The sequence below is a fragment of the Schistocerca piceifrons genome, chromosome 4 (genome assembly GCF_021461385.2).
Source record: "Schistocerca piceifrons isolate TAMUIC-IGC-003096 chromosome 4, iqSchPice1.1, whole genome shotgun sequence".
Taxonomy (NCBI): Eukaryota; Metazoa; Arthropoda; class Insecta; order Orthoptera; family Acrididae; genus Schistocerca; species Schistocerca piceifrons.
The window spans coordinates 150,818,040-150,843,339 of NC_060141.1; the positions used below are offsets into that span (position 1 = coordinate 150,818,040).

General features: G+C 38.8%; 1 protein-coding gene across 3 annotated transcripts in view; it reads left to right on the top strand.

Annotated features, from left to right (window-relative positions):
• Positions 1 to 25,300, top strand: part of LOC124796273 (papilin) — a 259,683-nt gene that overhangs the window by 104,421 nt on the left and 129,962 nt on the right. For all 3 annotated transcript variants that reach the window (XM_047260389.1, XM_047260387.1, XM_047260386.1), the window contains exons 20-21: positions 19,233 to 19,412; positions 24,575 to 24,751. In XM_047260389.1, the coding sequence (XP_047116345.1) occupies positions 19,233 to 19,412; positions 24,575 to 24,751 (357 nt within the window). The remainder of the gene's footprint in view (positions 1 to 19,232; positions 19,413 to 24,574; positions 24,752 to 25,300) is intronic.

Sequence of the window (25,300 nt, forward strand, 5' to 3'; positions counted from 1 at the left end):
GTATTTTGATCATCAAATCCATGTGCTGGCAGCATGGTTACAGTTTTATCACTACCGCAGGTGACCTGGGCAGTCATATGCAGTGTAGATCACCATTGTGCAAAGTCTATTGTGCAAGTGTCAGTTTGTCACCAGTGTGCTACCTCATTTGTGATCTCACTAATTGGTGGTTATATCGCCCAGTTAAGACCTGATCCAGAGGTCCATGCTAGGGCATTTTCCTGTTCATTTGCCTTTTCTAATCCTTTTTTTTTTTTTTTTGCTAAAGTCACTAAGATCACTGAATCATATGGACTTTCAGCAATGCCAAGGGACGTACCACCTGACAACTTGCAGGTGGTCAAGATAAACATGGTGCATGGTAAACAACCCTTGATGATCCGTGGGGTGAGCCAGGTGGCCTTGCCTTCCACTGAGCAAGTGTCTGTTGGTATCATGGATGATTCAAGTGCAGTGATGTCACAGTGCTGCCCATCTCACCCTGCATTGGGCTTGACAGATACAAGTAAATCAAAACATTGTTATCCCCACTCACAATGTTATTTGGATTCTCAAAGTTGCTCCCCTTCCACATTTATTTCTGCCCAATGAGCAAGCTGGTGATCCTGACCTAATTCTCATTTAGTTCACATTCATAGAATTACCTGCATATAGATGTCGTGTGTGGGATGTGCCACGAAGTAGACCATTTGGCAACAGTTTGTGACAGTGGGCAAACTGCAGGGTGATTATTGGAGGACCCAGCGTTTTCCCTTAGAGTCGCAGATGGTCTCTAGTGCCCCACAAACTTCACCCCAGCATATTCAACTGATTTTGTTATTGGATGGGCAACCGATTGAGTTTTCGGGTAGATGCAGGAGCGATGGTCAGTCTCATTAACCGACACACACGCCTGTCTGTTGAGCTGTCTTGCATTGCAATGACCTGTACATATTGTTGTGCCTTACAGCAGAAGGAAAAAGGAGAACTCATGATCATGCCCTGAAATCATGCGATAGTCAGCTGCCTGCCATGCCATCCTCAGTCGTTTATCATTGGATGTGTTATGGAGGGGCAGTGGAATCAGCACGCTACATTCCCAAACAATGCCACACTTTGACCTCTCATCAGGTAGCCCCTCAGTTGGCATAGCAAGGCTGAGCCCAACTCGGTCCGGTCCTCCCACCCAGGAAAAATTCATGACAGTACCAGGAACTGAACCAGGGTCCCCACATGAAGGTCTTCCATATTGACAATTGGACTATGGAGGCTGACATGTCTAATAGCAATCATTTTATTCCTTTGATGGGACAGTTATCTGTTTCTACACATTATAAAAATATGGAATGGCAACTGACATTGTTAGTGATTAATTCACCATTGGATCAAGATACGTTTGGGCTAGATACCTTTTATGTTTTTGGCTTCCAGACAGTTGACAAAATACATTTGATATCTCATTCTGTCCCTTTCCAATATTTGGACTCTTTTCTATGGTTGTGTGACCTGTTGTTTGAGAATACCTTGTGGTGGGTAGGAAATTTCGAGATAATCATGTCTCTTAAGCCATCTGCAATACCTAAATTTTGTCCCCCCCCCCCTCCCCCCCCTCCCCCCCCCCCCCAAAAAAATAAATAAATAAAATCCTTTTGCCATGTGCAACAAGGTCAAGGCCAAGTTGCAGCATTGGTATTGTTTCTCCTATTCCATCAAGACAGTGGGCCATCCCTTTTGTTCCTTATTCAGTCCTCATTGCACGTTGCCAGATAGGAGTGCAAACTTTTTTGCAGAGGCAGGTACTATTCCTCAATTACTGAATTATTGTTATGACATTTGATACTGGTCCACCACATAGCATGCAAATGGGGATGCACAATTGTAGTTCTCAGTGGGACCAGATACAGAGTTCGACTAACAAGAGACTCTCATTTTCATCTTGGATGATGCCTTTCAGCAAACTTTGCTGCATTTTTCCTTTGATAGTGCATGATGTCATGGCTGCCAACCTGCTTTTCTGGAAAATTGTTTCAGTTGTCCAGGTGGGGTGGCCCAAGCATGCTCTTTTGGGAGCAGTTCTGGCACGGCATACTTTTTTTTTCTCTCCTAAGTAATCAGCTCAGTGTCGTCCTCTTGAATGAAGTGACATGTACGAAAATGATAGAGAAAAGTATGTTTGCTGCTGCTAAAATGTTAAAACACTTTTCTCGGATTATGTGGTAAGTTTACACTGTTCATCTTTTCCACTATTTCGCACATATTTTCCACGTTTGACTTACAAAGTTCATAACCTAACATTAAACCTTTTTGTCACAGGGATATGAATTTCACCTCATTCTAGAGAAGACAAAGACCATATATTGACACAAATTACACCTGATGATGCACCCACAGGATCCGAAATGCATCATGTACTTAAAAAAACACAAAAAGTTGTGACTCAAGGTGTTTTTTAATTCATACCTCCAGTGTATTGAATACAGTCACGATTGAAGCTAAAACATACGGATAAAATTATTAAAAAAAGTTTTTAGTTTAAACACAGCGGAGATGCTGAGTCGCGCTAGGCACAACAAAAAGATTCACACAATTAAAGCTTTCGGCCATTAAGGCCTTTGTCAACAGTAGACACACATACACACACACACACACACACACACACACACACACACACACACACACACACACATGTAAACGCAACTTGCACACACATCTGTAGTCTCAGAGAGCTGGGTGTGGTTTCAGCTCTATGAAACTATAGATCTGTGTGCAAGCTGCATTTACATGAGTGTGTGTGTGTGTGTATGTGTATGTGTGTCTACTGCTGACAAAGGCCTTAACGGCCGAAAGCTTTAATTGTGTGAATCTTTTTGTTGTGCCTATTGCGACTCAGCATCTCCGCTATATCATGACACTCAACAGTTGTTGTTGTTGTTGTGGTCTTCAGTCCTGAGACTGGTTTGACGCAGCTCTCCATGCTACTCTATCCTGTGCAAGCTTCTTCATCTCCCAGTACCTACTGCAACCTACATCCTTCTGAATCTGCTTGGTGTATTCATCTCTTGGTCTCCCTCTACGATTTTTACCCTCCACACTGCCCTCCAATACTAAATTTGTGATCCCTTGATGCCTCAGAACATGTCCAACCAACCAACCCCTTCTTCTAGTCAAATTGTGCCACAAACTTCTCTTCTCCCCAATCCTATTCAACACCTCCTCATTAGTTATGTGATCTATCCATCTAATCTTCAGCATTCTTCTGTAGCACCACATTTCAAAAGCTTCTATTCTCTTCTTGTCTAAACTATTTATCATCCATGTTTCACTTCCATACATGGCTACACTCCATACAAATACTTTCAGAAACGACTTCCTAACACTTAAATCAATACTCGATGTTGACAAACTTCTCTTCTTCAGAAACACTTTCCTTCTCATTGCCAGTCTACATTTTATATTCTCTCTACTTCGACCATCATCAGTTGTTTTACTCCCCAAATAGCAAAACTCCTTTACTACTTTAAGCGTCTCATTTCCTAATCTAATACTCTCAACATCATCTGACTTAGTTCGACTACATTCCATTATCCTCGTTTCGCTTTTGTTGATGTTCATCTTATATCCTCCCTTCAAGACACCATCCATTCTGTTCAACTGCTCTTTCAAGTCCTTTGCTGTCTCTGACAGAATTACAATGTCATTGGCAAACCTCAAAGTTTCTATTTCTTCTCCATGGTATTTAATACCTACGCCGAATTTTTCTTTTGTTTCCTTCACTGCTTGCTCAATATACAGATTGAATAACATCGGGAAGAGGCTACAACCCTGCCTCACCCCCTTCCCAACCACTGCTTCCCTTTCGTGCCCCTCAACTCTTATAACTGCCATTTGGTTTCTATACAAATTGTAAATAGCCTTTCACTCCCTATATTTTACCCCTGCCACCTTCAAAATTTGAAAGAGAGTATTCCAGTCAACATTGTCAAAAGCTTTCTCTAAGTCTACAAATGCTAGAAACGTAGGTTTGCCTTTCCTTAATCTAGCTTCTAAGATAAGCCGTAGGGTCAGTATTGCCTCATGTGTTCCAATATTTCTACGGAATCCAAACTGATCTTCCCTAAGTTCGGCTTCTACTAGTTTTTCCATTTGTTTGTAAAGAATTCGCGTTAGTATTTTGCAGCCGTGACTTATTAAACTGATAGTTCGATAATTTTCACATCTGTCAACACCTGCTTTCTTTGAGATTGGGATTATAATATTCTTCTTGAAGTCTGAGGGAATTTCACCTGTCTCATACATCTTGCTCACCAGATGGTAGAGTTTTGTCAGGACTGGCTCTCCCAAGGCTGTCAGTAGTTCTAATTGGAATGTTGTCTACTCCGGGGGCCTTGTTTCGACTCAGGTCTTTCAGTGCTCTGTCAAACTCTTCATGCAGTATCATATCTCCCATTTCATCTTCATCTACATCCTCTTCCATTTCCATAATACTGTCCTCAAGTACATCGCCCTTGTATAGACCCTCTATATACTCATTCCACCTTTCTGCTTTCCCTTCTTTGCTTAGAACTGGGTTTCCATCTGAGCTCTTGATATTCATACAAGTGGCTCTCTTCTCTCCAAAGGTCTCTTTAATTTTCCTGTAGGCAGTATCTATCTTACCCCTAGTGAGATAAGCCTCTACATCCTTACATTTATCCTCTAGCCATCCCTGCTTAGCCATTTTGCACTTCCTGTCGATCTCATTTTTGAGGCGTTTGTATTCCTTTTTGCCTGCTTCATTTACTGCGTTTTTATATTTTCTCCTTTCATCAATTAAATTCAATATTTCTTCCGTTACCCAAGGTTTTCTACCAGCCCTCGTCTTTTTACCTACTTGATCCTCTGCTACCTTCACTACTTCATCCCTCAAAGCTTCCCATTCTTCTTCTACTGTATTTCTTTCCCCCATTCCTGCCATTTGTTCCCTTACGCTCTCCCTGAAACTCTGTACAACCTCTGGTTTAGTTAGTTTATTCAGGTCCCATCTCCTTAAATTCCGACCTTTTTGCAGTTTCTTCAGTTTTAATCTACAGTTCATAACCAATAGATTGTGGTCAGGGTCCACTCAACAGTAAGACAATAAAATGTGAAAACTGTCAGTGGCAAATTTAATGACTAGCCTTTGTTTGCCACAACTCGTTAAACATGCTCAAACAGTGAGAGAAAGTCCAGTACAGAAACAAATGAGTGCATACACACTCCTCAGGACAACCACAGGAAAATGACGCAAAAACTAGGAAGATAACCAGGATGCCCAGTGTCACAACACTTGTATATCAAATTCAGAATTGCTGTCCATAGTTGGAAACGGGTGTTCACCATAGAATTTACAGTCCTCAGGTGAGACAGATTCCCAAGCCAGCTTTGCTTCTTCCAGTTGGTTAAGTGGCTGACACTTTGAATTTCAACCTGTCAGTGCGAACTACATACACCCCAAGCCAGGCTGCCGACTTCAGGTAATGTCCAGTTCACAGGGATGTCAACACATCTGTGACAATTGCAGAGCCCAAACTATACACAGTTCTGCTGACAAGACCAAACTCGATGAACGTGCCTTGCATGTCCATATATTGTTGCTCGGCTCTGCCTCCCTGCCCTCTAATACGAAGCATCCTTCAGTTACCCAGCAACTGGTCAAAGACATTCATCGTGTGCAGCTACTGTCGATACAAGCAAGTGACTCCAAAATGGAACATGTACAGCTAGTGGTGTTAATATAAGTATCTACACCCTGCACAAATTGTTAGGTGTGCTCTTTTCTCCCATGTTTTCTAGTTAAGGCAGCCAAAAATGTTCTAAAATCCAAAATTTTTTATTTGAGGTATTTCACTAACATGTTTTCCTAGTAAAAGTATACATTTTTGGATACTGAAAAATTAAGGTTACAAGATTGTAATATTCCATTTTTGTAGGGTTAGCACTCCAAAATTTGAATAATTTTGCAACAACATTTTTGAGTAGTAACATTTTCATTGTCACAGAATTTATATAAAAAGCAATATGTTTGTTTAGAAGAGGATCAGAGCTTTCAAATTAGTTGGTTTAATCCTAAAACAAACAATTGTCAATGGGGTTGGATTTTTTTAAGTGCACATAGTTTTCTTGCTTCTTAAATTTTGAATGTTTCCTTATACAAAATGTTTCTACACAAAATACTTTGAACAATAAGCCTTCCAAAGATACAGTTTGAAAAACAAATTTGGTACTTTATGTATAGATAGTATAGAACATATCAAATAAATGAAAGAGAGAAGACAAAAAATGTATATTTGTTTTATGAGTGGTATCAGAAGGCAGATGAAACTATCCTACATTGATCAACCAAACTGAAATATAATTTTGAAATAATATTCAAGCTTTAACAGCCACCCATGGTCAAAACTTTGTAATTACTTTTTCCCTCTAAACACCTACAGATTTGTATTTGAGAAAGTAATTGGAATCAGTAAGTCAGAAATAATTACTGTTGAAAATAATTTGTGTTTGGCAGAGGCTTTTAATTTTGTAAACCATGGTACCCTCACAAAAAATTTAATGTATTATTGAATAGTAGGCAGAGCAGATTATGGTTTTTTATCTGCGTGACAGAAAGCTGTGTGTATCAGTTGTGAGAATTTTGATGACAAAAAATAATTCCCATATGTAGACATGATGATTATGCAATACATAGCTTTATTGCACAACTGATCATAACCAGGAATAAATCTAATGATTGTGTCTAACTAGTAGTCTGTAATGTATGTGTATATGAATTATCTTATTTTAAATTGGTCTAAACTTGTAAATAATTTGATGTGTCCTATATCCTTGTAAAAAGAGAATTACGGATGAATAAAGCTACTACAACTACTAAGTACAAACAATAATGAACAAAACTCTACATTGATAATACAGGGTGTTTCAAAAATGACCGGTATATTTGAAACGGCAATAAAAACTAAACGAGCAGCGATAGAAATACACTGTTTGTTGCAATATGCTTGGGACAACAGTACATTTTCAGGCGGACAAACTTTTGAAATTACAGTAGTTTTAATTTTCAACAGCAGATGGCGCTGCAAGTGATGTGAAAGATATAGAAGACAACGGAGTCTGTGGGTGCGCGATTCTGTACGTCGTCTTTCTGCTGTAAGCGTGTGCTGTTCACAACGTGCAAGTGTGCTGTGGACAACATGGTTTATTCCTTAGAACAGAGGATTTTTCTGGTGTTGGAATTCCACCGCCTAGAACACAGTGCTGTTGCAACAAGACGAAGTTTTCAATGGAGGTTTAATGTAACCAAAGGACCGAGAAGCGATACAATAAAGGATCTGTTTGAAAAATTTCAACGGACTGGGAACATGATGGATGAACGTGCTGGAAAGGTAGGGTGACCGTGTACGGCAACCACAGAGGGCAACGCGCAGCTAGTGCAGCAGGTGATCCAACAGCGGCCTCGGGTTTCCGTTCGCCGTGTTGCAGCTGCGGTCCAAATGACGCAAACGTCCACGTATCGTCTCATCCGTCAGAGTTTACACCTCTATCCATACAAAATTCAAACGCGGCAACCCCTCAGCGCCGCTACCATTGCTGCATGAGAGACATTCGCTAACGATATAGTGCACAGGATTGATGACGGCGATATGCATGTGGGCAGCATTTGGTTTACTGATGAAGCTTATTTTTACCTGGACGGCTTCGTCAATAAACAGAACTGGCGCATATGGGGAACCGAAAGCCCCATGTTGCAGTCCCATCATCCCTGCATCCTCAAAAAGTACTGGTCTGGGCCGCCATTTCTTCCAAAGGAATCATTGGCCCATTTTTCAGATCCGAAACGATTACTGCATCACGCTATCTGGACATTCTTCGTGAATTTGTGGCGGTACAAACTGCCTTAGACGACACTGCGAACACCTCGTGGTTTATGCAAGATGGTGCCCGGCCACATCGCACGGCCGACGTCTTTAATTTCCTGAATGAATATTTCGATGATCGTGTGATTACTTTGGGCTATCCGAAACATACAGGAGGCGGCGTGGATTGGCCTCCCTATTCGCCAGACATGAACCCCTGTGACTTCTTTCTGTGGGGACACTTGAAAGACCAGGTGTACCGCCAGAATCCAGAAACAATTGAACAGCTGAAGCAGTACATCTCATCTGCATGTGAAGCCATTCCGCCAGACACGTTGTCAAAGGTTTCGGGTAATTTCATTCAGAGACTACGCCATATTATTGCTACGCATGGTGGATATGTGGAAAATATCGTACTATAGAGTTTCCCAGACCGCAGCGCCATCTGTTGTTGACAATTGTAACTCCTGTAATTTCGAAAGTTTGTCTGCCTGAAAATGTACTGTTGTCCCAAGCATATTGCAACAAACGGTGTATTTCTATCGCTGCTTGTTTAGTTTTTATTACCGTTTCAAATATACCGGTCATTTTTGAAACACCCTGTATATACTCTCTGCCAAACCAGCAATTCATCTTTCTCAACTCTACATTGATAATATATTCTCTCTGCCAAACCAGCAATCTCTTACTTGCCCAGTAATCCTCCCTTTTGAAGCTGAGTGCTTCTGGAATATTGAGGTACTGGTGCTTAACCTGTCAGCCAGCCCTTGTGATGTGATGATTGGCTTGGGGGGGGGGGGGGGGCATGTGTGTTGTGGCAGCAGCTGACAGGACAGTCCAGGGCTCTTGAGTCTCCTGGGAGGCTGCAGTATCAGTCCTCATTGTAGGCTCAGAGCAGGCCAGTGGAAAAGTGATGGGATTGTGCTGTAGAGGTTCATTTTTTTAGAGGTAGGCAGGCTTTAGTCACACTACGGTGACTGTTTTGTGCCTGCTGTTCTGGACAATCTTGAAAGTGTTATTCTCTTTTGAGGGAACTCTTTAGGGACCAGTTTGTGGTGGGTGCACAGTGTCAGCTCTTGAGCCAGACATGTGTGATGTAAGCATATCCTGACAGGAGGGCCTGCATGCTGACATTTCATCTGGGAGCTGAACCATTGTTGAACTTTGTCATTGTTTCTGGAACAGTTGGCTAAAGTGGTGTTGGTACAATGAGTACGTCTAGCACACATAACTGTTTTGCCTACACTAGTTGGGTTGGCAAACATTGCAGATCCTTGTTTACTAAGGTGCATGGGTCTAACAATGCCATTGGCAAGGCATCCATACACACTGATGAGCAACACATCAGTGCCGTCTTTGGCATGTCATGAAGCCTCTCCATCATTCCATTACTAGCATGATGTTAGTGAGTGGTGTGAAGATGGTTGCAGCTAAATAGTTGAAGAAGCTCATTAAACAGCTGTGACACAAACTGGCATCTGCAGTCAGTCGTAATGGTTTGAGGAATGCCAGAGCTCAAAAACCACGTTAGCAACAATGCCTTTGCAACCGCCTCGTTGGAGATGTCTTGTATGGGAGTAGCTTTGGGTCACCATGTAAAACTATCCACTACAGTAACTAGATAGTGGTGACCATCAGAATAGAGTAACAGTCCTATGATGTCCACATGTGTGAGTGAAAATCTTGCTTTCGGTGTTGGAAAATGTGCAACTGGTGTGAAGGCATATCAGCCGATTTCACCTCACTGGCAATTGAGACAGTGGCACACTCACACTCAGCAGTACTTCTGACTTCCTTGCCACACCACCTAGCTTACCACTAATCCTGCTCCCTGGATGAACCAGTTTAAAACTGTGTGTCAGAATTCTGTGGAAATGTATGGATGTTGTTTGTCTTGGCATGTGTTGCACAAGAGACTCATGGCACAATATGGATCGAAATACGTCTCAGTTGCAGGCTTGTGTGTTCACTTTGGAGTAGTTGTGCCACACTGTGTCCTCTTGGTGCTTGGCCACTATCTTAACCCGTGGCAGAGCATGTAGGCTCGCACTATTCCGTGACAGACAATCTGCGATAATGTTGTTTCTGCCTCAGGTGTGATTCACATCAGTTGTAAATTGTGGTGTATATTCTGCTTGCCTACAATGCTGCAGGAGCCATTATCCATTGTGCCTTGGAAGAAACAAGTTAGTGGTTTGTGGCCAGTAAAAGTTGTAAAATGTCTTCCTTCCACAGACAAACAAAAACGGTTAATGACCATATAGATTGCCAGCAACTTGTGATATATAACACTCCATTTCCTCTACCACAGCATAAGATTCTGCAAGTAAAAGGTGAACAGTTGCCATCAGTCGTTCACTCTCTGCTGCAGTACTGCACCAATTGCATTTTGGCTCAAATGTATCATTGGAGGAAATGGAGCACTAACCTGCAGTTAAGTGAGCCGTGCCACTCTGCCAAATATTGCTTAACTTTATGAGATGCAGTGTCACTCGCTGAACTCCAAGGTACCTTCCAACTACCAAATGTATTCTTTTCTGAGAGCAGCATAGTAAGTGGTGCCTGTTAATTTGTCAGCCCTGGAAAGTGCTGCAAGGAGTAATTCAGCATTCTCAGAAATCTATGCAATCCTCTGCAGATTTTTGGCAAAGGCATATGTTACACTGCTGCCAAGCATCTGGGAAGTGATGACTGATTGGCTGATGAGACTACATATCCCAAAAATTGCACCTCTCATTTGCCCAAAACACTCTTTGTGACATTAATGACTATGCCATACTCCTGTAGGCACTGAAAAAGCTGCCACTGGTTAGTAATATGCTCCTCATTTGTAGGCGAAAATATGACGATATCATCCATCAACATATTAGGAATGGCATTCCTTGTGACACTTTATGCATAAAATGCTGCCACATCTGCACAGAATTTGTTATATCAAAAGGCATAAATTTGTACTGGAGAAACACAAAACATGTTATTACAGTGGTTTTCTGAACTTCTTCCAATGCCACTGGAATTTTCAGAAATGCCTTTGTACAATTGACCACACCAAATACCTGAGCATGGCTAATGACACTGTTGGAAATAGTCCAATGAGGCACAGGGTAAGGGTCAGGAATTGTGCAGGCCTTGAGTGCCCTGTAATCCACATATAATCTCCAGGAGCCATCTTTTTTTTTCACTCATGAGTAGCAGTGATGCCCCTGAACTATCTTATCTAGTCACAGTACTTGCTTTCAACAGCTTCTGAGAACCTGCTTGCACTGCCAGGAGTTTGTGAGATAGAAGCCATATTGGATGAGCTGCAACAGATTGACCAGGTGATGTGTGTATATGATGCACCGTTGAGTGGTGACATTTCCTATTAATGGTTGTCAGATGAGTGAGCACCGGAAATTCTTGAAGTATGCAGCCAAAAAGACTGCTGTCATTTACTATAGTAATAGTTTCCGTTGTCCAAAATAATTTGGACCTGTGGGCAACATCAAGTGAGACACACCCAAGTGGTTTCCACACAGTTGTAAAGACACAAATGACTCTTCATTTATCAGGATGGATGACATGGTTGACAGACTGGCACTGTGGCTCACTGTGATTAACTGACAGTTGAGTAAATCTTCTTGCAGATGAAAATGAGACAAAATATCTGCATTGAGTGTAGGGTCGGCAATATTGGTGATAAGAAATGCCCAAGTAGACTCATATTGAAGACCCAACTCCAGTGTCAGTTTCTGTTCACTAGCCGTTCCAGTGCACGAATTGTTTGCCTTGGTCAGTATATGCTGTGTTGAGGTGGCAGGTACAATACTCAGTTGTTTGGGTGTACATTCACTTTGCACCCAGATCTATGACGAAATTTTTAGTGGTGATGTGATCGTACATCATTCAGTTGTGGATGCACACATTGTTGATGACAAATGTCAGTGTCCTCTAATGTCTGTCTACAACTTTTGAGTAACAGCAAGGGCTGGTGCACTGGCAAGCTGCACCTCCAAAACCTGTGTGATACCAGCACCATTGGTCAGTATCATATCAGTTCTACACTGACCATCTTTCTGGTGTCCTGTCTGCTCCTCAGGAGTTCGATCATAGAGTTATCAGAATTTGTGCTGCTGTGCCAATAGCTTCAAGCTCAGACTTGTGATTTTATCTTCTAATTGTTCCACTCTTTGCTCGTGCTTTGGTGCATCCGTGCTCATCAAATGCACCATTCTTGTTGCTGGTGGCAGTGCTTGCTGCTTAAATGCTCCTTCCATGACCGTTATCAGTTGTACTTCAGCCAGGATGTTCACTACTGCATCAGCCTTCTTTGCCAACAACTGCAGTGATAAGTTTTGATGCGTTGCCATGACTGTGTGAATACCAACTGGTAACTTATGAACCCACAGCCTGCATAGCATCTGTTCAGGCAACAGATCAGGGCAGTTGAAGTAAGTAAGGCTTGCAACATTTGAGATGGGAAACTGTTGCCAAGCTGTTCATCATTATAACCTTTCTGCAGCCAAAGCTCCAGTGACAAAATATAGCATTGAACGAGCTTCTTTAATGATATGTAGCAATGTTGCATTAGAACATCTTATATTTCTTGCATCATTGCTCATTCTAAATGTGCAACTGTGGTTATATACTTGTCATTATAAGTACACACTCCACATTGTTGAAAGATGCACTCTATGTGTGCCAGCCGCAATTTATGTCAGTGGGTGCATGGTGTGACACAGCTGGAGACATGGTTTGCCCCACTTTGGTATCAGTCTCTGGTGATATCACATCCGTCATTATCACAAAAGATTAGATTAGATTTGATTAATACTAGTTCCATGGATCATGAATACGATATTTCGTAATGATGTGGAACGAGTCGAATTTTCCAATACATGACATAATTAGGCTAATTTAACAACATACTTAAGTTAATAAAACAATTTTTTTGTGTTCTTTGTTTTTCTTTATTTTTTATTTTTATTTTTTTTTTTTTTTTATTGTTTTTTTAATATTTTTGTTTTTTTTCTTTTTTTTCTTAATTTATATCTAAAAATTCCTCTATGGAGTAGAAGGAGTTGTCATTCAGAAATTCTTTTAATTTCTTCTTAAATACTTGTTGGTTATCTGTCAGACTTTTGATACTATTTGGTAAGTGACCAAAGACTTTAGTGCCAGTATAATTCACCCCTTTCTGTGCCAAAGTTAGATTTAATCTTGAATAGTGAAGATCGTCCTTTCTCCTAGTATTGTAGTTATGCACACTGCCATTACTTTTGAATTGGGTTTGGTTGTTAATAACAAATTTCATAAGAGAGTATATATACTGAGAAGCTACTGTGAATATCCCTAGATCCTTAAATAAATGTCTGCAGGATGATCTTGGGTGGACTCCAGCTATTATTCTGATTACACGCTTTTGTGCAATAAATACTTTATTCCTCAGTGATGAATTACCCCAAAATATGATGCCATATGAAAGCAATGAGTGAAAATAGGCGTAGTAAGCTAATTTACTAAGATGTTTATCACCAAAATTTGCAATTACCCTTATTGCATAAGTAGCTGAACTCAAACGTTTCAGCAGATCATCAATGTGTTTCTTCCAATTTAATCTCTCATCAATGGACATACCTAAAAATTTGGAATATTCTACCTTAGCTATATGCTTCTGATTAAGGTCTATATTTATTAATGGCGTCATACCATTCACTGTACGGAACTGTATGTACTGTGTCTTATCAAAATTCAGTGAGAGTCCATTTACAAGGAACCACTTAGTAATTTTCTGAAAGACAGTATTGACAATTTCATCAGTTAATTCTTGTTTGTCAGGTGTGATTACTATACTTGTATCATCAGTGAAGAGAACTAACTTTGCCTCTTCATGAATATAGAATGGCAAGTCATTAATATATAATAAGAACAACAAAGGACCCAAGACTGACCCTTGTGGAACCCCATTCTTGATAGTTCCCCAGTTTGAGGAATGTGCTGATCTTTGCATGTTACGAGAACTACTTATTTCAACTTTCTGCACTCTTCCAGTTAGGTACAAATTAAACCATTTGTGCACTGTCCCACTCATGCCACAATACTTGAGCTTGTCTAGCAGAATTTCATGATTTACACAATCAAAAGCCTTTGAGAGATCACAAAAAATCCCAATGGGTGGTGTTCGGTTACTCAGATCATTCAAAATTTGACTGGTGAAAGCATATATGGCATTTTCTGTTGAAAAACCTTTCTGGAAACCAAACTGTCATTTTGTTAGTACTTCATTTTTACAGATATGTGAAGCTACTCTTGAATACATTACTTTCTCAAAAATTTTGGATAAAGCTGTTAGAAGGGAGATTGGACGGTAATTGTTGACATCAGATCTATCCCCCTTTTTATGCAAAGGTATAACAATAGCATATTTCAGTCTATCAGGGAAAATGCCCTGTTCCAGAGAGCTATTACACAGGTGGCTGAGAATCTTACTTATCTGTTGAGAACAAGCTTTTAGTATTTTGCTGGAAATGCCATCAATTCCATGTGAGTTTTTGCTTTTAAGCAAGTTTATTATTTTCCTAATTTCAGAGGGAGAAGTGGGTGAGATTTCAATTGTATCAAATTGCATAGGTATGGCCTCTTCCATTAACAGCCTAGCATCTTCTAATGAACACCTGGATCCTACTATATCCACAACATTTAGAAAATGATTATTAAAAATATTTTCAACTTCTGACTTTTTGTTCGTAAAGTTTTCATTCAATTTGATGGTAATACTGTCTTCCTCTGCTCTTGGTTGACCTGTTTCTCTTTTAATAATATTCCAAATTGTTTTAATTTTATTATCAGAGTTGCTGATTTCAGACATGATACACATACTCCTGGATTTTTTAATAACTTTTCTTAATATAACACAGTAGTTTTTATAATTTTTGATAGTTTCTGGGTCACTACTCTTTCTTGCTGTCAGATACATTTCCCTTTTCCGGTTACAAGATATTTTTATACCCTTAGTAAGCCATGGCTTGTTACAAGGTTTCTTACAAGTATATTTAACTATTTTCTTGGGGAAGCAGTTTTCAAATGCATTTACAAAAATGTCATGAAATAAATTATATTTTAAATTGGCATCAGGTTCACGGTACACCTCATCCCAGTCTAACTGCTGTAGGCTTTCCCTGAAATTTGCAATTGTTAAATCGTTGACTGAACGTACTACTTTGGAGGACTGTTTAGTATTGCTGAATGGAGCTATGTCATATATTGTAACTAGCTGTGCACCATGATCAGAAAGACCATTCTCAACAGGCTGAGCATTTATCTGGTTAAACTTATCTTGGTCTATAAAGAAGTTATCTATCAGTGAGCTGCTATCCTTTACCACCCGAGTAGGAAAATCAATAACGGGTGTCAAATTGAAAGAACCGAGTAATACTTCAAGGTCATTTTTCCTATTACCCTCTTTCAGAGAATCTACATAGAAGAAGAAAACATCTCAGTCCTGAATCTCCTCTTCAATGAGTCACATTGGGGTCTCTACTAAGGGTATTTCGATGACAATAAATAAATAAATTGTGGATATTATGAGTACTCAGTCCATAACTTTACTGCACACTAAATCTTGATCAGTGTAAATACAAAGCATAATGAACAAAACTCTATATTTATATTACCTTCTATCTGCCAAATCAGCAATTCATCTTTTGTCTCTTGAGCTGGCTAATTGCACAGAAACTGATGTCACCACAAGTTGCATGTTGATCACATAATGACGGGCACTTAGAATCTGAAATAGTCAGGACTTTATTTTGTGTTTTCTGTTGTTTCTGAGATACATAAATGGTCTCCTGTTGTATTACCAGAAGATATAAAGTTGGTACTTTTTTCAGGCAATTCAAATATAGAAACAAAAATTAGTACCAGGCCTGTAACTGAAAAGACATTTAATAAAATGTGTGAAAACATAACCAGATGGTTCAATGCAAATGAATTGTCATTAACTTGTAACAACTTCCAGTAAATACAATTCAGTACTTCCTGCAGTTTGCAAATCTACTGCAACAGGGTATTGAAAAAGAAGGAACTAGTTTTTTCTGCGTATTTCTATTCAGTAATGGATTAAAAAATAATTTTTGTCGAAACTTAATGCACAGGGATAATAGTTTTAGAAAGCAAAAATGTGTCATAAGAACTGTACCTGGTGTTAGTTCTAGAGCTGTAGCGACCTCTAAAAAATTCTTTTTTGGCATCCATTTCACTCTTTAGTGATATGCCTTGTGTTTGCTATTATATCTCTTTCCTTAAAAGAATGTGAAAAGCATGAATATAATATGACGACCAAAACCAACCCCTAAAAATATTTCAAGGGCTTAATGTTAGTATTGAAAGATCTTAGATAATGTTTATACAATAACCTGCCAAATCATATGTCAGAATTCAAGACAAAACTAAAGAAACCCTTAAAATTAATGTGGGGGTCTATAAGGCTATAATCTGATTAACATTATGAAATATTATAGCTGTACTATAATATTTTATAATGTTAAGTCATTTAGCTTTATTACACTGAAGTAAAATGCACATTTTTACTTCCTATCTTGTCCCAAAAGTAACACCTCCTCCCCCCTCCACCCACCCACCCACCCACCCACTGCCACTGCCCTCTCTCTCAGTGAGGTCCACAGAGTATGACTGATGTATTGAATTTGTAAAATTATGTTATCCTTCCGCATTTTCTTCTAATCTCTATGTCCATGGTATGCTGATTGTATACTTTTCCGAATTTTTTTTTCTTAAATGTTAGGTCACTCACCTCTACACTGCATTTACCTACATCCATCCTCAGCAAATCATTGTGAAGTTATTAGATTTCTTCCCACTGAATTCACGTTTGGAGCATGGGAAGAATGGTCATTCAAATACCTCTGTGTGTGCTGTAATTAATCTAATGTTGTCCTCATGATCCCTATCTAAGTGATTGATAGGGGGCTGTAGCATATTCCTAGCATCATCATTTAAAGCCAGTACTTGAAACTTTGCAACTAGGCTTACTCAGGATAGGTTACATCTATCTTCAAGAGTCTGTCAGCTGAGTTTTTTCAGCATCTCTGTGACGCTCTCCATGGGTCAAATAAACCTGTCACCATTCATGCTACCCTTCTCTGTATATGTTCAATCACTTGTTAGTCTTATTTGCTAGGGGTCCCACACACTTGAGCAATATTCCAGAATTTGTTGTATAAATGATTTTTAAGCAATCCCCTTTGTAGACTGATTGCAATTTCCAAGAATTCTACCAATAAAGTGAAGTCTACTACCAGCCTACACCCATGGTGAGGCTATGTGATCATTCCATTTCGTATCCCTATAAAGTATTACATCCAGATTCCAGTTGTTACTCGTTGATACTATAGTCCTTTGATATTGTGTTTTTTTTCATTTTGTGAAGTGCACAGTATTACATTTCTAACCATTTAAAGTAAGTTGCCAATCTTTGCAGCACATTGAAACCTTATCAAGCTCTGACTTAGATTTTTGCAGGTTCTTTCATACAGGACTTTGCTATAGATAACTGTGTCACCTGCAAAAAGTCTGTGGCTACTATTAATATTGTCTGCAAGATCATTAATATACAAAATGAACAGCAAGATAACATGCTGCATCCACCCTGCCAAAAAGTCCTCAAGCAAATCATAAATTCTGCTTGATACCCCATATGACCATATTTTTGACAATAAGCATAGGTATGGTACTGAGTGAAACACTTTTCGGAAATCAAGAAATGCTGCATCTACCTGACTTCCTTGATCTGAAGCTTTCAGTATGCCACGTGAGAAAAGTGCGAGTTGGTTTTCGTGGGATTGATGTTTTCAGAATCCATGCTGGTTAACATGGAGGAGGTCATTCTGTTCAAGATGCATCATTATGTTTGAGCTCAAAATATGTTCTAAGGTTCCACAACAAATCTTTATCAAGGATAATGGACAGCAGTTTTGTGAATCACTTCTACTACCCTTCTTGTAAACAGATGTGACATGTGCTTTCTTCCAACAATTGGGCATGATTTTTAATTTGAGGGATCTGTGACAGATTATAGTTAGAGGAGGGGCTAACTCAGCCACAAATACAGATGCAATCTGAGATGAATTCCATTGGGCCCCCAGAACTTTGTTCAGTTTTAAAGATTTCAGCTGTTTCTCAGCACCACTGACACTAACATTTATTTCACTCATCTCTTCAGTGGTACAAGGATTAAATTCTCTTGGGTTTTTCTTTGTAAAGGATCATCTGAAAATGGAGTTAAAAATTCCAGCTTTTGCTTTGCTGCCCTCAATTTTAGTTCCTGTGTCATTCACAAGTGATTGGAACTATCTTTTATGCCACTAATAGCTTTAGCATAGGATGAGAATTTCTTTGGGTTTTATCGAAGGACATTTGACATATTGTGCCACAGTAGACACTGAAGGCTTCACGTGTTGCTCTCTTGACAGCCAAATGATTTTCGTTCAGCATCTGTCTATAGTCCTACACATTGTTTTACACCTATTATGCACACTAACCATCAACATACTTCCAAACTCCCCCCCTCCCCCCCCAAAAAAAAGGGTTAATATTACATTTAAATGTCTTTGTTATGATAATGATTCTGCTCACTTACTTTATGGCACAATTTTTGAGTGATTGACTAAAAACATATTTATGTGCTCTATTGGTCCCATCTCCATTTCCATTGTTGTTCTTTCACCTTTTTAGTCAGACCTTTCACATTTCAAATACAAAAATGCAAGTAAATACAGTTCAAAAATTAACAAAGTTTTGAAACATCAATATTTCTTGATCATATTGTTAAATGGTGAAATGTAATAAATTCAAGCAAACACTTCAGGAGACTAAATCATTAGTAAAAGAAAGAAAGAGTTGTATTGTATGATTGGTTAGAAGACCATGAGGGATAGGCTTAGGCACCTAATCAGAAAGGGCTGATGGACAGATCACCATCAACAAAGTACGTGCCCTCACTATAATGGCATGAAAACTTCTTATGTAGGCACCTTGGCTATGGTTGTGGGTGCTGTTAGTTAAATATGTCCTTTGTTGTAGAATGATCAAGTGTTACTGTTTATATTTTATACAAATACTAAAAGCTGATATGTATTACTAACCTATGTAGTGTTGAGTATCAGTGCTTTAATGTTATGGGTCCAACCTGATAATGCTGCTATGCCAAATGTTGGAATCTTTTGTTGTTTCCATTATGCTCCCCAACCTTACCTCCCATCCACCCTCCCACATCCCAAGCTTTTGAAATAGTGGACATATGCATGCAAATGCCACTGCTAACATATTCATGAGCAAATTTGCCATTAAAATACAGGATTTACTTTTAATCATTGTGTATTACAGGTTGCGGGTGTGAAAACACAGAATTTGGTTGCTGCTCAGATGATAAGACCCCAGCAGCTGGACCAAACAAAGAAGGCTGTGGATGTGAAGCTTCAAAGTATGGCTGTTGTCCTGATGGGGTGTCAGAAGCTGAAGGAGAAAAGTTTGAGGGATGTGAAGATGCACCCATTATTGCCTCAGGTGTGTCATTTTTCTAATGTTTTGTTCAATACACACATCTGATGTAATGAATAATGAAGAGTCACTGTCTCGGTGTACAATAAGTAACAAAAATGTAAAATTACAGGTCATCAAACAATGGAAAATCCAAGATGGAATGTGAAATTGCTGCTCACCATATAACGGAGATGCTGAGTCACAGATAGGCACAACAAAAAGACTGTCACAAATATAGCTTTTTACCAGTAAGACCTTCATCAAAATTAGGCAAAAAACACATACATACAAAACTCACACAAATGCAACTCACACACACATGACTGCAGTCTCGGGGAAACTAAGGCTACATGACTGCAGTCGTCTGTGTGAGTTGCATTTGTGTGAGCTATATTTATGACAGTCTTTTTGTTGTGCCTATCTGTGACTCGGCATCTCCGCTATATGGTGATTAGCAATTTTCCTTTTCACAAAATTACAGGTTATGTATTATGAAAAGAAGGCTAATATAAGATCTGACTGACCAGTGTTTTGTTACACATATAATTAAGACAGGATTAAAAATATAAGTTAAATGAGAAACCGAACTCCTTAAAATTTGTTTCTCACTCTGTTTGAAGTGGTGGCAGAAAGAAGATATCAGTAATAAAAATGGCGCATTGCATTTAGCAGAACTGAGGTTCAAATGGCTCTGAGCACTATGGAACTTAACATCTGTGGTCATCAGTCCCCTAGAACTTAGAACTACTTAAACCTAACTAACCTAAGGACATCACATACATCCATGCCCCAGGCAGGATTCGAACCTGCAACTGCAGCGGTCATGCGGTTCCAGACTGAAGCACCTAGAACCACATGGCCACTCCGGCCGACTGAACTGAGGCTGCAGTTTCATTGAAGTGGAGATGATGAATGCAGTAGGGTAATATTTACATGAATTCTGATAGTGGGGAGCCACCATTAACAGAAATTTGCCAAATATGAGGGTAATGATGGAAACTGCATATTAAGTCACATGACCACCACAACAAAAAGTTCTGGTTAATGCTTGTAACTATTTAGTGACTATCCTCACCCACTAAATGTAGAATAGCCTGTTGTCTCTTAGTATTATTACATTTGAAACTCACAGTCTTGTAGGCTTAGTCTTCATGAAATATATGTCTTCTGCTATCTTTTTAAGCTGTACTTGTGGCTGATTACCACTTAAATTATAATCCTTATCTTCTAGCACTATATCTCTGTCTTCAATGAGTTCATCTCCTGTAAAATAATACAAGCAATATTCAAAGCTTCAGCTTTTGGCATCATATGATCAAACTGTGTGTGAATTTTGCTTCTTTCTTTTTTTATTCTTTTTTTCCCTTATTCTTCTTGCTCTACTCATTTGCATTTTTCTTCTGACATTTTCATACAAAATTAGTTATAGTAAACTTTCTTTCCAAAGTGTTCACAACTGACACATAAATTTCAGAGTAAATCACACAGTTGCACGATTGTTGGACAAAATTAGGATATGTGAGACAGTTAATTGTTGTAATTCATATTTCATGATTTGTGTTGGTTGCCCATGACCATTTTGTGTTGAGTATACAAGTGGCATTAGTTGGTTCATTACCTTGGACTGGTGTCTGATTACAATATTGCTTCTAAAGACACATACATAATATAAGAGAAAGATACTTTTAGTATAGTTTTTAACTATTAAATTTCTTAAACGTCTCACAGAGCTAAAACCTCTACTTCCATAGGCATATAAAATAGTAATTTGTCGACAAAAACACAAAACATAAGACACCTAATTCCAAGCTATAATAGCAGACTGTTCCTTCCCTGAGAGCCAAAGATACACAATAGAATAGGAAGATCTGAGGATAATGTTGTGAGTAGAAGTTTTTCACTGTAGCAAAGATCAGTTTACATAGTCTGTGTAAACTCTTGTCAACCATAGTTCTCAAAGTAATACTTTAGTGAGCTCAGTGGTGGCAGCTAGATGCATATAAATATGGATTCATTGAATTGATTGCCACTCCTGAGGACCTTGGTCCACTGAACGTTTAGGCCATAAATGTCCAGGGAAGCCTGAACTGCAACACCTGAGTAAGGTGTTTCAGAGAAATTGATACAGTAACACACAAATTAGGAAGGAAAAAGCAAACAACATACAACTCCAAAGTAATGCATGAAGGTTTAAAATTACCAGCATTTCTTTCCCTTTATAGGAACCCGTAGCAATCAAGATGATAATGATTCTGAAGAAATGTGGCATCAAAAATATATTTTAACCACTGGAGATGAGATATCCAGTAGGACTGTACATGCCTGATGTATGCAATATTCAATGTGAGCGTGAGCTGTGGTGCATTTGACAGACATTTTCCAACACTGCTTGAACAATGGTCATGTATTGGATTTTGAATGGAATAATGTGCCATGCAGGGCCAGTGGCCTTTGGGACAGCATAATAAAGGAGAACATTGAAATTAAGATCAATCATTGCTTCATAAACAGTGGCCAAGGCCCTGAAACAAGCTGTGTTCAGGATCTGTTACTGCCCCAATTCCCTTTGAGTACACCTAGCCTAGTGACGCACAGATAGCATATCAGGTGGAGCCTGATCGACTACTTTGGGATTTCAGTATAGCCTCAGTCCCCTCTCTCTCCCCTCCTGCTCTGCCCTGAAACACTTAAAGGGGTCAGACTGCTCCCTGATACCACCTACATAAAGATAACATAGACTTCACTTTGAAATATTGCCAGAAAATTATGCAAATAACACTCATCAAAATGCCATGTTTTTTATGATCTTGCAAAACTAGAAACTTGATAACTTCACATTAGCTCAGCTCAACAGGAAAGATAATTATACAAATACAACTCATTGATATTAGCATTTGAATATGAAATGTACACAAAAAGGCTATTTAGTGTAATACCACATTATGATGTCTGAAAAATGTAAGTTCCAGCAAGTGGAAGGAGACTTATATATGATTTTAAATACGTGACATATTACAGAATAAACATTGGGATAAAAATCATCCCAGCACCAAACTCAGTAACACATATATGAACAAGCTTTCCCAGGTTTTCTGTTCTCACTATTAACTCTTTGACCTTACCTGCAAACAAAGAGGGCTTCTCCTCCTAGCAGTGAAGTCTCTGCTTTCAACACCCCATTAATTACTCAGCACCACCCAAGCCTCCATAGATTACCCAACTAAGGCTACAACTCATTTTAATTGAATCAACTGTGGGTTCTTAGTGAAACATTATAAATTAACTAAAAAAAACTGTTTTTAGCCCTGTTTCATAATTTATTATTAATGTTACTGCACAACCTCCGTTTCAGGTTATAAGCCCATTTTCAAGTACAAATGGGCTTATAACCCAAAATATAGGTTGTGCAATAACATTAATAATAAATTGTGAAACAAGGCTAAAAACAGTGTTTGTTTAGTTAAGGCTATAACTTCTTTCAGTCAAGTGCAGAAATCAAATCATCATTCCCTTGATATAGCCCTCGCATCATCCAGAGTTGCATTTCGTTACGCTCCACACCTTCACAACTTCCTTGGCAACCCGTACATTATTCCCAGACCACCACCCCTACGCATCCATACAGCCATTTCCACTCCATGCACCCACTATCATATATTCAATCCCCATAGCTGGCAAAATGTACATCATTCTTTACTTCTCATTCTGTAACTCCCATTTGCTATTTTTGTATTGAGGATGGCTACAGATGTGCTTTCTTGGACTTCATACTTTGTGTGATATATATTGCCTTCACCTTGCATCTTTTCCTTTTTATGGTTCTGAGAGGTCTGAACCTTCCTTTCTCCTCGAAGAAAGAGCCTGCGACAAAAGCTAAGAGTACTTCACTGTATTGTATGTGATCCCATCACCTGTATTGGGAATTCCACCGTGTAGGGTTAAACAAAGTCTTTGTACATTCCAAGGAGAAATTCAGAAAAAGAAGAAACTATTTGCAGAGACCTACATATCCTTGCTTTGTGACCCATTTTCTAAATTCCTTCTCAGCTTAAATATTGGAATTTAAACAACATAAAGAGTAAATGTAATAACTTGCTGTAAAGGTAAGGTAAGGGTATTAAGTGGTTGATAGCACATAGATAAGATTGAAAATCTAGGTGAGCTTTCAGATAATGTCCTTTTTCAGCGATAACTACAGAATCAACAAGTGCCTACATGGCTACATTCTCCTGGCCAACTACATTGCACTGGTGCAGCATGTGCACAATATGAGAGGTCAGTAAACACACAGAGTATGAATGTGGTGCCAGTGAGCTCACTCTGGCATAGGCAGGGGGAGTTGTGTGTGCTGCACAATGATGTGCTCCACAGCTAGTACAATGTAGTCATCTGGGACAGTGTAGCCATGTGAATGTATGAATGTGTCAGTATGTTTATTCTGTAGCCAAAAGTTCAGCAACATTTTCAGTCTTATTTACCTGCGGATCAGCCACTCACTGTCTCAACTATACAGTGAGTTGTTACCCTTACTCCTTCCATTATTTACAGTCCATCAAAATCTTTTGACAGCTATAAATATTGAAAAGTTGAGGATGTATATTAGATGCATGCATAAAAACAAATGATAATTACTTATTACATTAATTTGCCCCTATCAATGTTTTCTTGATTGCTGTCATATATAAAATAAAACATTCTTATTCATTTATCCATACAATATCTAACTCTCTCATTGTGGAGGCCTGATGAATTGATCAAGTCTCTACAAATCACCTCTTAACAACAAGTGTTCATGCAACAGAATTCACTTTTGTGTAGCTGCAGCACTGTTGCCACCTACACATTTTAACTGCTATGTGGCAATGTAAAAATATGTAACTATTACACCTGAGCAGGTTCAGTATACTTAAATGAAATTAGATACTGCAAAGGGGTAAAGTGACACAGATCACCCTAACATAATCCATCTGTTATTTTGTTCCTGTTTCCGTACAAAAATCAAGCAATTTCATTGTATTTCTTCCTTATTTCTTCCCAAAACTTACTCATTAGTGAAGATAATACTGTTCTTTCCTTTGTTATACACAGGACTGGCTGTTGCATTTGTGACTATTGCCATTATGTTTTATTGCACATTTTGCTATTAACATCTTGTTTCAGGATTAAAGGTTTTGCTTTTATTACAGAAATCTGTACATTACCAAAGTCCCGAGGCTCATGTCGAGATTTTACTGTCAAGTGGTTCTTTGACACTGAATATGGAGGTTGTTCACGGTTTTGGTATGGTGGCTGTGAAGGCAATGAAAACAGATTCAAAACACAAGAAGAATGCAAGAATATCTGTGTTGAACCTCCTGGAAGAGGTAGTGAACTATCTATTTCTAAAAACAATGCTAATATTTGTATTTTGGGAGTTTCAATTGTAATTTAAGACATTAAAATTTCATAGATTATAAGATTTGTAGAGTTTACATCACTTTATAATATTTAAGGTATGTACACAGGATGTCCAGCTTTCACACAATTTTTATGATACTAGTAATGTTTCAGAGGAGTTTCAAAACTCGTTGAATAATCAGAATACTTGTTATGCATTTCTTGGGAATAAATGAGAACTGAAGCCCAGAAGCAGGACACAGAAGTTTTAACATTCTCATCCCACCTAAAATATGAAAAATAATAATTTAAATGGCACTACATTAATGGCTTATGAAAAAACATAGCATGTCATGCCAGTGATGATAAAATTTATGTTAAATTATGGAAAATTGTGAATCCATTTTGCTACTTATCTTGTAACAGGATGTGGTGATTCATGTATTCTTACAAAATATTTTACTTGACAAGTGCGCAAGGAAAAAACAATCAACTCTTCACATCAGTCTCCACAAAGTCCATTGTCACCTCTGCCA